The sequence below is a fragment of the Acanthamoeba castellanii genome (assembly GCF_000313135.1).
Source record: "Acanthamoeba castellanii str. Neff unplaced genomic scaffold scf7180000084741, whole genome shotgun sequence".
Classification (NCBI taxonomy): Eukaryota; Discosea; order Longamoebia; family Acanthamoebidae; genus Acanthamoeba; species Acanthamoeba castellanii.
Genome location: NW_004457702.1, coordinates 14,313 through 28,314, shown reverse-complemented (window position 1 = coordinate 28,314; position 14,002 = coordinate 14,313). Strand labels below are relative to the sequence as shown.

General features: G+C 63.4%; 5 protein-coding genes and 1 pseudogene across 5 annotated transcripts in view; 3 read left to right on the top strand and 3 right to left on the bottom strand.

Annotated features, from left to right (window-relative positions):
* Positions 1-2,082, top strand: part of ACA1_170970 (protein kinase domain containing protein) — a gene marked incomplete at both ends in the record, with an annotated part of 6,335 nt that extends 4,253 nt beyond the window's left edge. Inside the window, 9 exons of the mRNA XM_004356392.1 lie at positions 111-162; positions 300-399; positions 547-608; positions 824-946; positions 1,068-1,191; positions 1,351-1,432; positions 1,559-1,628; positions 1,763-1,973; positions 2,042-2,082. Of these exons, the coding sequence (XP_004356445.1) occupies positions 111-162; positions 300-399; positions 547-608; positions 824-946; positions 1,068-1,191; positions 1,351-1,432; positions 1,559-1,628; positions 1,763-1,973; positions 2,042-2,082 (865 nt within the window). The remainder of the gene's footprint in view (positions 1-110; positions 163-299; positions 400-546; positions 609-823; positions 947-1,067; positions 1,192-1,350; positions 1,433-1,558; positions 1,629-1,762; positions 1,974-2,041) is intronic.
* Positions 2,083-2,330: 248 nt separating this feature from the next.
* Positions 2,331-7,354, bottom strand: ACA1_170960 (uncharacterized protein; the record flags this gene model as incomplete). Its single annotated transcript, XM_004356391.1, has 13 exons — positions 2,331-2,587; positions 2,699-4,002; positions 4,283-4,359; positions 4,705-4,801; positions 4,912-4,970; positions 5,118-5,422; positions 5,547-5,660; positions 5,773-5,914; positions 6,108-6,172; positions 6,375-6,535; positions 6,736-6,904; positions 7,048-7,178; positions 7,290-7,354. 13 exons carry the CDS (start codon positions 7,352-7,354, stop codon positions 2,331-2,333), a joined length of 2,946 nt encoding a protein of 981 aa, XP_004356444.1.
* A 106-nt stretch (positions 7,355-7,460) lies between these two features.
* ACA1_170950 (DWNN domain containing protein) lies at positions 7,461-7,906 on the bottom strand (the record flags this gene model as incomplete). Its single annotated transcript, XM_004356390.1, has 2 exons — positions 7,461-7,525; positions 7,738-7,906. 2 exons carry the CDS (start codon positions 7,904-7,906, stop codon positions 7,461-7,463), a joined length of 234 nt encoding a protein of 77 aa, XP_004356443.1.
* Positions 7,907-8,075: 169 nt separating this feature from the next.
* ACA1_170940 (20S proteasome alpha subunit C, putative) lies at positions 8,076-9,350 on the bottom strand (the record flags this gene model as incomplete). The annotated part of the gene is made up of 7 exons (XM_004356389.1): positions 8,076-8,203; positions 8,297-8,464; positions 8,561-8,644; positions 8,719-8,807; positions 8,928-9,039; positions 9,107-9,235; positions 9,305-9,350. The coding sequence occupies 7 exons, from the start codon at positions 9,348-9,350 to the stop codon at positions 8,076-8,078; spliced, it is 756 nt and encodes a 251-aa protein (XP_004356442.1).
* Positions 9,351-9,610: 260 nt separating this feature from the next.
* ACA1_170930 lies at positions 9,611-13,697 on the top strand (annotated as a pseudogene).
* Positions 13,698-13,790: 93 nt separating this feature from the next.
* Positions 13,791-14,002, top strand: part of ACA1_170820 (uncharacterized protein) — a gene marked incomplete at both ends in the record, with an annotated part of 812 nt that continues 600 nt past the window's right edge. The window contains one exon of the mRNA XM_004356388.1: positions 13,791-13,930. Coding sequence (XP_004356441.1) covers positions 13,791-13,930 — 140 coding nt within the window. The remainder of the gene's footprint in view (positions 13,931-14,002) is intronic.

The following is a 14,002-nucleotide window of genomic DNA, read 5'->3' as shown; positions in this document are numbered from 1 at the left end:
GTGTGCCTCCTCCTCGTCCTCGTCCTCGTCCTCCCCCCCCCTTCGTCATCGTTATTGGGCGTTCATTCAATTCTAACTCCCCCCCCCCCTCCCTGTTGTTGGCTCACCAGGGGCGCGTTCTCGACAGTGCGACTGGGCGAAAACCGGGAAACACAGGAGCAGGTACGCCGCCGCATCATGCCTACCACCCTCTTCACGCGTGGGCTGCTGGCTGACTACGGGATGGTGATGATGGCCGGTGGTGGCCGGTGGTGGCCGGTGGGTTGGAATTGTCGACGACGACGGCCCGCGCGAGGCAGGTGGCGATCAAGATAATCGAGAAGAAGAGCGTGGTCACGGACAACGCCAAGAAGAACCTCGACCGCGAAATCCAAATTCTCACCCGCGTCGACCACCCCAGTTGCGCCCCCCCCCGCCCACCCACCTCTCTTCCACCACCTCCCCATCTCCCTCCCCCGCGCGCGCGCCTCCACACCACTCACCACGGTCGTGTCGTGTCGTGCCGTTGGTCGTGTGTCGCCTTTGGTGTCGATGGGGCACGCGCAGACATTGTGACGCTGAAGGACATGTACGACACGGGCGACCGCTTCCTTTTCGTCATGGAGCTCGTCACCGGAGGCGAGGCACCTCCCCCTCCTCCTCTCAATCCCCTGTGCCACCCCACAGTCGGGTGCGGGTGGCGTGCATCGTCTGATCGCATGGGTTGTTGTCGGCGTGTGTGCATGTGTACGTCTTGTGTGTGTCGTGTGTGTCGTGTGTGTCGTGTGTGTCGTGTGTGTCGTGTGTGTCGTGTGTGTCGTGTGTACGGGGGTACGCTGCGCAGCTGTTCGATCGGATCGTGGAGAAGGGTTCGTACAGCGAGGACGACGCCAAGACGCTCGTGCGGCAGATTTTGCAGGGCGTGGGCTACCTCCACTCCACCGGCATCGCCCACCGCGACCTCAAGGTACGCTTTACACCCCCATTCACCCCCCCTTTGTTCCTTTCTACCTCCCTCCTACTTCCCCCCCTCCTCAACTGGTGGGGCGTGTGTCGTGTGTCGTGTGTCGTGTGTTGGTGCTGCGCAGCCGGAGAATTTGTTGCTTAAGTCCCGGGAGAGTGACATGGACATCAAGATCGCCGACTTTGGTCTCTCGTCGTTCGTGGATTCGCAAAAGATGATGACCGCCTGCGGCACCCCCGCCTACGTGGGTGCGCATCCCCCGCCCACCCGCACACCCACCCTCCCCACGAGCCCCAAGTGCTCAAGAGCGCGTTCCCCCCCCCCTCCGGTGGTTCGTTCTTTTTCATTCTCTCTTTCGTTCGTTTGTTCGTTCGTTTGTTGTTTTTTTTCTTTTTTGTTTGTTTCAGCTCCGGAGGTGCTCTCGTCGGGTCAGGGCGGGTACGACAAGGAGGTCGACATGTGGTCCGTGGGTGTCATCACCTACATCCTGTACAGCCCCCTCTCCCCCTCTTATCTCGCCTCGCCCGTGCGTGTGCGGCCATCATCGGACACACGCGCACACGCGGTGCTCACATCTCTCCCCCGCGTGGTGCTTGCTGTGGCGTGGTCGCGCAGGCTGTGCGGATTCGCGCCATTCCACGGTGATTCGGTGAAGGAGCTCCTGCGAGTGGTCGTTCGCGCTCAGGTGCGTTGTTGTTGCGTGATGTGTGTTGTGTGTTGTTGTTGCGTGTTGTTGGTTGTTGTTGTTGTTGCGTGTGCTGTGGTGCTTCGATCCAACCCATGCACATGCGCGCGTGTGATATGTTGGTGCACACACAGTTTTCGTTCCCGTCGCCCTACTGGGACCCGATCTCGCCGCAGGCCAAGGACTTTATCAGCAAGCTGCTGGTCAAGGAGCCTTCGGAGCGGCTGAGCGCTTCGCAGGCCGTGCAGCACCCGTGGCTCAAGTCGGCGGGCTCCCGCATCAGCCTGCCCTCGTTCCGCGACCAGATGCAGAGATACGTCATCTCCCGGAAGCGAGAGTCCCAAGGTACCTATGGCCATAGCCCCCCCCCCCCAATGGTCGATGCGATCGCTAACCGGGTGACCACCGTGCAGAGGCCATGGAAAAGCTGCTCTTCAACCAAAACCAAGGCTGAATATGGCGGCGGCGACGGCGCGCGTGACCACGATCATTGTCATTGCTGCCCCCCCCCCGACCAAAGATCCCTGTTTGACACAGCGCGCGATGAAACTGTTTGTGCACGCTCGTGTTCATGGTGGACCTTTCTTCTACTGTGGGCGCGTGACATCGACCCGAGAGCTAGAGGAGCACCGAGTTCCGACTTCACGGGCTGCGATCGAAATTGCGAGCGACCTTGTTTGTTTGACCAACCCACCGGTCCGCCTACAGGAAGCCCATCAGGTCGGCGTCGGAGGCAGTTGGGCGCGCCTTCGCGAGCACCGGCCCGGTGGTGGCGTTGCTGTTGTTGGGGTGCCGCGGCCCTCGCTTGCGCTCCTCGGCCGGTGCCTCATCGATGCCGCCGCGTCCAGCCATATGGTCCCTCCTCTGCTGGCCAGCACCTCCTCGTGGCTGCGCGCCACGATCCCCCAAGCGCGGACCCGCGGGCCGTCCGGGTAGGGCGGCCTGCAGCGCCAGGGCCGCTGTACCGAGGGAGGGAGGAGGGATGAGCCACCACACACGATGACGCACTACACGCACCACAAAACACACACAACACGACACATGGGTGGCAAAAGAGGGCGTATGGGTACCCATGCGTAGGGGTCCTGTTCGGCGGCGAGCAGCGGAAGGAAGAGGGGCCGGCACGTCGGAGGAGGAGGAGGGATTGACCGAGGCCGACACGTCGTCGTGGTGGTGGTGGTGGGCTGTGTGTTGGTCCTCCTCTGCCGCCGCCGCCGCTCGCCCGCTCGTTCGCGCCCTCTTCCCTCGCGTCTCCTCCTCGGCCGGCACCGACGCCCTAGCGCTGCCGCTGCCGCTGCTGGACGACTCGCCCTCGTTGTCGCCGCCGCCTCGCTTCTTGTGGCGCTGGTGCAGCTCTCTGGCGGGTCCGTCGTTGCCTGCGTTGGTGGTGCCCGCGCTGCTCCCCTCCTCCTTCTGCTCCCCTTCCTCCTCCTCCTGGTGGTGGTGGTGGTGGTGGTGGTGCCTCCTTGACCGCTTCTTGTCCCTCTCGCTCGTTCTGCCTTCGCCTCCTCCGCCGCCGCCGCCGCTGCCGCCTGCCGCCTCCCCGCGGGACCGCTTGCGCGACGTCGACCCCACAGACGGCGGCGAGGATCCGGAGGGCCGCTGGTCACCGGTGGCGTGGCTCGGCCGCTGCTGCTGCTGGTGGTGGTCGCGCCGCTCGGCCGTCAGCGCCACGTCGGACCGCGACGACGACGAGGAGGAGTGGCCACTTCGCTCGGGCCTGCTGTCCCGCTCTCTCCGGCTGTCTTTCCTGGCCCTCCTGTGCGCCTCCGCCTCCTCCCGCCTTCTCGCGTCCTCACGCTCGCGCTCGCGCTCTAATTCGCGTTGCCGCTCGCGCTCCTTTTCGCGCTCTTCCTTCTCGCGCCTCTCCCGCTTTCGGGCCTCGTGTCGCTCCCGCTCCTCCTTTTGGCGTTGCCGCTCCCGCTCCTTTTCGCGCTCCTCCTTCTCGCGCCTCTCGCGCTCCTGCCGCTCCCGCTCCTTTTTTTGGCGCTCCCGTTCGCGCTCCCGCTCCTCCTTCTCGCGCCTCTCCCGCTCTCTTTCGCGCTCCCTCTCGCGCTCCCTCTCACGCTCGCGCTCCTTTTGGCGTTCCCGTTCGCGTTCCCTTTCGCGCTCCCTCTCCTCGCGCTCCCTCTGCCGGGCCTTCTCGCGCTCCTTCTCGCGCTCTCGTTCCCGTTCGCGCTCCCGCTCCTTCTCGCGCGTGCGCTCCTCCCGCTCCCTCTCCAGATGGCGCTGACGCTCCCGCTCAGCCGCGTCGCCGCCCTCGCCCTCCTCCCGGCTCCGCTCCGCCGATCTCCGGCCCCGCGGGGCCGGGCTGCGGCTCCTTCTTCCGCTTCTGCTGCTTCGCTCGCCCGATGGGCTGCGGCTCCTGCCCCTCCTGCGCGCCCCCCGCCCCCGCGACCGGCAGCCGTTGTTGGTTGGTTGGTTGGTTGGTTGGTTGGTTGGTTGGTTGGTTGGTTGGTTGGTTGGTTGGTTGGTTGGTTGGCTGCTGGTCCCATTAGCCCCCACTCTTCCCGCACTTGTGATTAGCCCCCCCCCCCCACCACCACCAGCAGCCACCGACCACAATGGTGGTGGTGATTGCTGGGGAACGCGAGGGAGAGCCAATGGCGGGTAGTGGTGGTGGATGGCGGGTGTGATTGGCTGGTGGTACGCACCTATCCTCCGATCGGTAGGGGCGCTCGGATGGGTACCTCCCGCTGCCGCCGCGGTAGCCGAAGGGCTGCCCCGTCATCTGCAAAACGCCCACTTCTGGTGAGCCACACCCGAACCACCCACACCCACACCCACACCCACACCACCCACACAACTCGGAGGCTTGCCAGCAGCAGCAGCAGCAGCAGCAGCAGACATGTGTTGATCACTCGGGAGGGGGTAGTGGGGGGGGGAGCTGGTGGGCATACGGGGTCGATGCTGGGCATGGGGCAGCTGCGTGCGATGTGGCCTCCCCCTCCGCACTTGTAACAGACTCGCTCGTTCTACCGCGCGAGTGTTGGCAAGATTTCGGAACATGTGGTTTACACATGAGTGTCGTGTGTGTCGTGTGTGCCGTGGTGTGGTCAGTGGTGGCTGCTCATACCCAATAGGGGGCGGATCCCGGGTAGCCGCCCATCATGGGGTCGCCGGGGAAGGGCGCGCCGAAGGCCCCCATGCCCATGTACGCCGCCATATCCCGCCTGCCGCACGCGCACACAACCGCATGTGAGAGATTGGCCGCAGACCACCGAAGTCGCCCTCGTACAGGCCGCACACACACAAAGAGGGAGAGAGAGAGAGCGGGGCGCACCCCATGAAGCCCGGCATGCCGTAGGGATCGTAGGCGGGAATAGGCAGCATGCCCGGACCCTGCTCCCCACCATCACCGCCGCCGCCGCCGCGATCACACCCATCCAGTCGTCCATCCATCCGACGCGTCAGTGTACCGGCGCGGCCGCGGCGCATGTGCACATGAGGTGGGGAGGAGCTGAGGATCAGGTCGGGCTGGCCACGTACCGAGATTCCGAGGATGGGGGGCGGGCGGAGAGGCACGTGGGGCGGGGGCGGCGGGTAGGCCCCTCCCCGTGGTGGCGCCTCGTCGTCGTCCCTGCTCCTGCTGCCGCCGCCGCCGCCGCGATCTTCAGAGGCGGTCCGCGCCTGCTCCCGTAGGTGGTCTTCCGCCGGCCGCGCCTCCTGCCCACTCTCCGAGTCCGTTCGATGGCGCGACGTGGTGGTGGCCACCGCGTCGTCGTCGTCGTCGTCGTCACGCGGCGTGCCACCACCGCCGCCGCCATGCTGCTGTCCCGGCTGGTGGTGGATGCCTGCGCCCCTCCCCCCGGTGGCGTGGTGGCACGGCGTGTTTGCAGATCAGAACAAACACCCGGGGGGGGGGCTGCGATGAGCAGAGCCGCGGTCGCGGGCCAGGGTGGAGGAGGGGGCGTGTACCGCCATCAGCTGCGCTCTCACCGACGGCAGCAGCGGTCATGGTCGTGGGCGTCGAAGCGGTGGTGGGCGTGGGCTCCTCCGTCCCAGCCGCCTCCTCGGCGGGCTCCTTCTTGACTGCACACACGTGCGGCACGGCCGTGTGAGAAGCGGGGGGGGGAAGCGAAAAGTAGAGGAAGCAATTAAAACGCGCGCGCGAGCAATGTTGGAGTGGGGGCTGTGACGGTACCAGGCTCGCCCAGTGCCGGAGGAGAAGGAGGAGGCGGGGCCGGCTCGTCGCGGGGCAGGCTCTGTACGGTGAGGAGCTGCTCCTCGGTGACGCCTTTTTCCCGCAGGGTCCTCTTGAAGCTGTCCACCGTCTCCCTCAGTTTCTGCTCCCGAGGCCACGGGGAGGTGTCGCCGGGTTGGTTGTGGTGTCGTCGGTTGTGGGTTGGGTGGGTTGGGTGGGTTGCGATTGATGGCGTGGTCGCGGTGGGCATCATCAGCCGCCACAACACCCAGTGGTTGGGGCGATTTCGGGGGGGGGGTACCGACCTTGTTGGGGAGAAGGCGGTCGGGGGATACCCCCGACTCGGCGCACGACGGGACGGGGCAGCGGAGGTCGTTGTCAATGAGGGCCTGCCGGATGCCTGGATCCACGTGATACACCGCCGCCGCCCCCCCAAACCAATGGTACAACCAACAAAAGGGTTCAGGTCTCGCCTTCTCGCCCCACCATCAGCCACCACCGAGCTGCCAGCCGCCGCCACCACCACCGAGCCACTGTGCCGCCGGCTCACGCTCGTGGTTGGCCGGCAGGCAGTGGTGGTATAAGCGGGGGTGGGGTCGTACAGTGGTCGCAGAAGCTGTTGCCGCAGCACGGGATGAGCACGGCGTCCTTGAGCAGGCGACGACACATGGCACACTGCAGCTCGCTGGGCACCACGTCGTCGCCTGAGCCCAGCACAAGCCCCGGCCGCCCAAGAACGCTCGTGGCCTTGTCGAATGCCTCCCTGCTCCCCCCCCCCCGACACGCACATGCCACACACACACACACACACACATTGGGTGAGTTGAGCACCACCACGTGGCGCGCAAACAATCGACCAATCACGTGATCGCAGGGTGAGCGTGTGCGTGCGTAGTCCGGGCTTGCGCAACGTTGGTGGGCGACGGAGGTGGATTGAGAGGGCGGGGGGGAGGGGAGGCGCACTCGTTGGGCTGCATGACGGCGAATCCGCCGCCGGGGAGCATGAGGCTGCCCTTGGCGCTGCCCGCGGTGACGGGCTTGAGCATGCTGCGGGGAATGCCCGTGGGCTTCTTCACCTTGTGGAAGTCATACCGGGGATCCCCGTTCGTGGGGCACAGGTGGATGAAGTGCCCTACACGCACATCACCGCACACGCACAACACCGGTGCACGCCAACGTAATAATGTGTACATGTACGGGAGGGGAGGTCTTCATGTCAGGGGCGGCGAGGCGGTGGTTGGGGGGGGGTAGCTGGCGGCAGGGGATGATGCGCACCTGGCTCGTTGCAGCGGTGGCACGTGTATCCGGGAGGCGGCAGACGGTTGTCCGTGGGGCCGCCGACGAATCCGCCGCCGCCCTTGCTGCCGCCGCTGTTGGCGGTGTAGCGTGGACGCGGACCTCGCGACCTGGCGATGACGACGACGATGGCGACAACAGTGAGTGAGTGAGTGAGTGAGTGAGTGAGTGATGGAGGCGAGAGTGGCAAAAGAGGTGAGGGCGAGTGAGGGCGCGCGCACTTGAGGTCGTCGTGCCAGCCGCCGGCGCCCTGCACGAGGGCCATGATCTTTTCGTTCTCGTCCATTTCGGCCGAAGGAGGCTCATCGGACGGCACCAGCGTCGTCGGCGTTTGCGGCTCATACAAGCCCGGGATGGCCGCGGCGCTACTGCTGCTGCTGCGACCACTACTGCTAGTAGTAGTAGCCGTGGGCGCCATCAGCACGAGGAGAAGCGGGTGGCAGGATGGCCACGAAGACTGGGAGTGATACAACGAGTTGGGGTACGCACGGTGGAGGGGCGGCGACGAGGGCGTGGAGGCGGGAGCCAGTTGCCGGAACACGACACACGATCACCGAGGTGTTCTTGGGCACCAGCGAGCTGTCGTCCTTGTAATCTGCGGATTTAATTTATCAATTTTTGTGTAAAAAAAGATGTAAAAAACCAAACAAAATCGCTCAACAGGCGTACCTCCGTTGGTTTGTGCATTCGTGATCTGGAGGTCGAAGTTTTCAATACTTTTGCCCAACTTCTTCTGCTCCACGATGGCCCGTTTCAAGTCGCCGACTGAAATGTAGGAGCCATCGAAATTGATCGTGGAGAAGTCCTTGGCGGACTTGAATTTGTAGTGGACGCTCATTCCATGGGGCTCCTCCGAATCAATCGCTTTGCCCCAAGGGAGGAAAAACAAAAGGAAAAAAGGAAAAGGAAAATATTTCACAAGGAATGTACTTTGGAGAAATGTAACTGTTGTATGGGTAAGCGTGCACACGTCGATGATCACCACTAGACGCTACAGTAGTTGCGAATTAGGAGGCTTCCGACGTGACGACGCTGGAAAGGTCGACGGTGGGGAGGAGGTCTGCAATTTCCTTCTCCGTGAGCGAGTGGAACTCGATGTGGCCGGCCGCAGCCCTTCTCAGTACCGAGAACTCGACTGCCGGAGAGAGAGAGAGAGAGAGATAAAGGAGGAGAGGGGGTGTTGATTAGACTGGCCATCTCTGCAGAGAGCAGAAGAGGGAGTACGCACGTTTATCGGGAGACAGAGCAGTGCTGTCCATTGTCTTGGAGAGAACCTTGACGGCAAGCTTGAGGGCCTCCTGTACAGAGAACTCGTCCGAGTAGTCTTGCTTGAGGAGAGAAGTGGCAGCCTGATTGTTTGCACCAATCGCCGTTGCCTTCCAGCCACCGTAGTTGCCTTAAAAAAAAAAAAAAGGAACCGCGAGTGTTACTTGAGGGGCCACAGCAGCTAGATGATGATGACCAGCAGCACGGGAGGGAAGGAAGGGGATACCGCTGGGATCGCTCTGGTAGAGCTGGAAGCCATAGTGCTTATCCCACCCGGCCCACAAAAACGACACACCAAAGGGCCGCAGGCCTGAGATCACGGGAGGAGGTCAGGCGCAAGTCCTCCGCTCATCCACCACGACACGGCAGAGGCTGCATACATACCTCCGTATTGTGTGTAGCCTTGCTTGGTGTCGCAGACCTGCTGCACCAGTTGCTCCACTGGAACGGGCTCCTGGTACGCGAACAAATACCTGTTGGCGCACAGCAGAGAAAAAGCTGTCAGCTTTGGCCTGTTGTGTTCTCGCACGCACACTGTGACAGGCGCCATTCATGGCACAGCAGCCTAAAAGCAGCGAAGAAGGAAACTGTACCGCTGAGCAGCAAGGCGTGAGAAGTTGAGGAGGATGTTGGCGTCGGCAGTGATACCAGCCACGGCACAAGCGATGTGGTCATCAATTCGGTACATCTTCTCACTTCGTTTGCCTTTCAATGGCCCAGAGATGCATCGTCAGCCCATGCCCACACGCGCGCCGAGGAGATAGTGGGGTACCAGGCTCCAGCAGCTTGGAGGCGATCTTCTTTTCGCAGGCAAGCACCACTCCATCCTTGCCCAGAATGCCCACGGCGGCACCAGCATGGCTGATGGCCTCCATGGCATACTCGACCTGGTAGAGACGCCCTACGATCACACAGAAAATTAACGAACGAAGGTACGCTGGGTGCGCCTTCGCTGCTCTAGCGCTGGTACCTTCGGGCGAAAAGATCGTGGTTCTAGCATCGTAGCGTCTGGCCATCTTCTTTTGCTTCTTTTGGCCGCGATTGTTCTCTTCTGTCTTTTTGTGATGGTTCTCGCCAACAAATCTACCGCCAAGCCCCCAATCTGCCACACGCCGCGATGAGCTGGGACACAACCTCCACAAATCGTGCTCCTTTGCCAGTTCAAAAGGAAAAGCAAGGCACAGAGAAAACACCAGGCAAAGAGGGTTTTTCTCTGGCCAGCGCCACACAAACGAGCTCACGTTGTTTGGGGCAGGGGGCGGCCCTACAAGATCGCATGCGGTACTTTATCATCTGCGATGACTCGGGCAACCCCATCTACTACGACCACCCAGAGGGCATGATGGCGTGCCTGATCTTCAACGGGCTGGACCAGTTCCTCACTGAGCGGGACGAACACTTCTCGCAGAAGTTCAAATCGATGTGGTGTGGTGGCGTTCTTTTCGTTGCCCAAAAGGTGCGTGCTCTACTCCTGCCACGGCTTCCATGCCGGCACACCCCGTTCCGGAGTGCACTCTCTGTTGGCCATTTTTATACTTTTTATTTCTTTTTTCTATAATGATTTTTAATATTATAATCTTCACAAACGTGTGCGGTGGTGCCGCCGCAGTACAAGAACCTGTCCTTCCTGGTGGTGTCGGACCAGGGCGAGTCCGAAATGTACCTCCGCACGCTGCTCCGCCAGATGTACGCCGCCCGCTGCCCGCTGCCCGCTGCCTGCTGGCTGCTGCTGCTGCTGCGCGGTTGCAGCACAGTTGCAGCACGGCCCACGCTGCGTGTCCTGGCTCTCGTCTCATCATCTGGCGGCGGCGGCGGCGGCGGCGGGGGTGCACAGCTTCGAGCACATGGTGATGCTGTTCGGGCTGCAGGTGATGCTCGAAGGCAAATACACGTCCTTCACGCGGCACAAGAAGACCATCCAGCACATCATCGACACCACCTGCACCCTCGGCGATCGACACCAGGCCCTCCTCGTGCGCGTGCGTGCTCCCCTCCCTTCCCCCTCCCTGCAACCACCACCTCCTCAAACAACAACAACAACAACAACAACAACAACAACAACACCAACAACAACAACAACAACAACAACAACAACAACAACAACAACAACAACAACAACAACAACATATGCTGCTTGGGGGTGCTTGCGCAGGCGACGGAGCGATTGGAGGTGAACGACCGCACGCGGGGCGAGTGCTTCAACGCCCTCAAGAACACCGTGCAGAACGAAAAGCTCATCACCCACGCCCTCGTGTTCGTGGGCACCAAGCTACTCGTCTCCTACTCGCGAGGTATATACCCCCAACCTCCCCGACCTCCCCGACCCTTCCCATTTCTCTCCCTTCTCCCGTCCCAATGGAACACACCCGTGGTGGCTGGTGGCGGCGGCGGTGGTGGTTGTGGCGGTGGCTGGTAGCAACGGCGTTGGGCTTCTGTCCGCTCACTCCTCAACGTATCCCCCCTCCCTCCCCAATGTGCGTGTGCGTGAGTGCGTGCAGGCGGCAAGTCGCAGGACATCGATCCGAGCGACCTGCTGTTGCTCATCAACGACTTCCACGCCACCTTCCACCCGCCCAGTACTCCTTCCCTCCTCCCTACGCGTGTGCACCACTAGCCACCAGCCACCACCACCACCCACCACCACCACCCGGTGGTCCTCTTCCGCATGCTGCTGCTTGCTCACGTGCTGGCCCGTGATGTGTGTGTGTGTACGCGCTGCTCTCTTTTTGTGGCACAAACGCAGATCGGGAGGTGGAGGAGATGGAGCTGCCCATCGCCGACTACCGCGACCACTCCAACATCACCATCCGTGGCGCACAGATCCCGCGCGGCGTCGACGGACAGGTGGACGCACCCTCGGAGCCTCCCGCCGCAGACTACGACGACGATAAAGCAGCAGCAGCAGCAGCAGCAGCAGCAAGCCAGACGGATGCCCATTCTGCACCCACACGGTACCTCATCCCTCCCTCCTCCCCCTCTCCCCACGCGCACGCGAGATGATGTCGCCTGCGGTGGCGGTGCGTGTGAGATGCCGCCCTGGCCTGCTCGTGGCACTCGCCTCACCGTTCTCACCCCCAATCTTGTGTGTCGTGTGTCGTGTGTCGTGTGTCGTGTGTCGTGTGTCGTGTGTCGTGTGTCGTGTGTCGTGTGTCGTGTGTCGTGTGTCGTGTGTGTGGTGTGTGTGTGTGTGTGCCAACAAACCACCATGTGCAGAGCGGAGGGGAGGGCAGAGACGGACCACGCGGAGGTTGAGGACGAGGGCGGGCGGATGGACCACCACCACCACCAGCAGCAAGCCGGCGAGGCCCCACAGGGAACGGAAAACGGAAAGGAAATCTACGGGCTCGACCAATCCGCCGCCGCCACCCCGGAGGCACGCCCGGCCGGGGAGGAGGAGGAGAAGAATGAGGAGAAGGCGGCGGCGGAGGCCGTGGAAGAGAAGGAGGAGGAGCTGAAGGCGGAGGTACCCGTTCCCGGTCGCCGCGATGGCGATGGATCACTGCCGTCGGCGTCGCCGCCGCCGCCGCATGCAGGCGATGGTTTTGGCGATATCGAGACCGCGGTCGCGCGAGAGGAGGCCGGCACAAGGGCGGCTTGCGATGGGGCGGCGGCGGCGGCTCACACGGAGGACCCGCGGAATGCAGTGCGTCACGACGCGGGGTCCACCAGTGTCCCGTCCGACCCCTCGCAGCTGCTTGCGCAAGACCACCACCACCACCACTACCACTACCACTACCACCACCACCAGCAGCAGCCCGGGGCGTCGCCACCATCGACGCCGACGCCGTCCCTCGGAGCAGCAGCAGCAGCAGGAGGAGGACGGGGGATGAACGAAGAAGCGGCCGGGGAACCTGCCCGATCGCCATCGCCGGTACTAGTGCAGGAGAAGGCCCTCCACGACGACCACGACGACCACGACCACCACCACCACCAGCAGCAGCACGAGGCCGACGAGCCGCCCCACGCGCACACACGCGATGAGAAGGCCTCGGAGACCACGACCGCCGCCGCCGCCGCCGCCGCCGAGGAGGAGGAGGGCGGGGGCGCCGACGGGACAAAGGAAGGGCGCGCGAACGAAGAGGTGGCGGAGGCAGAGGAGGAGGGTGACGGAGAGGGGGGAGGAGGAGGAGGAGGAGTTCCTGCTGCGGAACGATGAGGAGTACGACCCCACCAAGCTCACCAAGTACAAGGCCCTCCACCTGCGCACGCCGCGCTACACACCCTTCTGGGTCTACTACGCCGAACTCGGCCGCAAGACTACCCTCGTACCCCCGCCTCCCCCCCCAAATATCTTCTACGCCCCTCTCCCCACCATCCTGGTAATAACACGTGTTGTTGTTGCTGGTGGTGGCTGGTGGCTGGTGCTGGCGGCGGTGGCGGCGGCGGCGGCTGGTGCTGGCGGCGGTGCTGGCTGGTGGTGGCTGCTGGTGGCTGCTGGTGGTGTGCAGGTGGTGCTCACAAGCAACAACCCCCAGACGGGCGCCAAGGGAACCCCTGTACGCATCCCACCCCCCGCGCGACACGACCAACGACACACCGCGATGCGACACGCGCGCGTGCCCTTCCCTCCTTTCGCTGTCTCAGACTAAGCCACCCGATCACCGCCGCCGTATATATTATATTATAATATGTGTGCGTGTGCGTGTGCGTGTGCATGTGCGTGTGCGTGTGCGTAATGAATACACGCAAACAGGAGGAGCGGCAGGAGCTGGATCGGGTGCGGGATACCATGCGCGCGCTGCTGCAGAGCTACTCCACGTACCTCATCACCAAGGAGCACACCCACCTGCCCATCCTCTCGTACCGCCACTACTCCCCTCCTCCTCCTCTCCGCGCGCGCGTGCATGTTGCGCCAGCGTGACCAACCACCACCACCACCACCACCACCACCACCACCACCACCACCACCACCACCACCACACACCCACCACCCACTACCGCGTCCATCACGGCCATCTGGCAGGTTCCTGCACCAATTTCCGGGGCTCGTCCACTTCATATTCGTGGATCGGACATTCAACCGGTACTCCTCCTCCTCCTCCTCCTCCTTGTCCCGCCACTCCGAGTGCTTTCCTCGGCGCCTTGCTTTGCACTCCACCTCGCCCACCCCCCTCCCCTCGGGTCGTGGTGGTGATGCGTGAGGTGGTGCGTGGCTGATGGTGCGTGGCCGGCTGGTGGTACGGTGGTGGTGGTGGTGGGGGGCTACCGACGGACAGGGTGATCGCGCCTTCGATATCGGCTCTCCACGCCATGGACCGTCCTCCCGATGAGGAAGAGGTGCGTGCGCCACCTGAGCCCAGCCCTGCCCAGCCCCGCGAGAGCAGCAGCAGCCTCGCGACGCTGGCGGCTGGTGGCGGCGGTAGAGGGGGGCAGACGAGAAATCTCACACGCGCAACTGTGGGATGTCCCTCCTTCCGGGAAAAATCGGGGCGGGGGCGGGGGGCCAGGAGCGTAACATGAAGCGGGTGATCAAGCGGCTCGTGTGGGACATGTGCTACGACAGCCAGCAGCACCTGTCCGAGGGCGCCCAATCGGTGCTCGTCAAGAGCGGACCCTGGCAGTACTCCTACCGCCTCTGGGTCGAAGACGTCGACGGGTTCCTCCTCCTCCTCCTCCTCCTCCCCCCCCCGCACCCCCAACCCCCAACCCCCAACCCCCAACCCCCAAC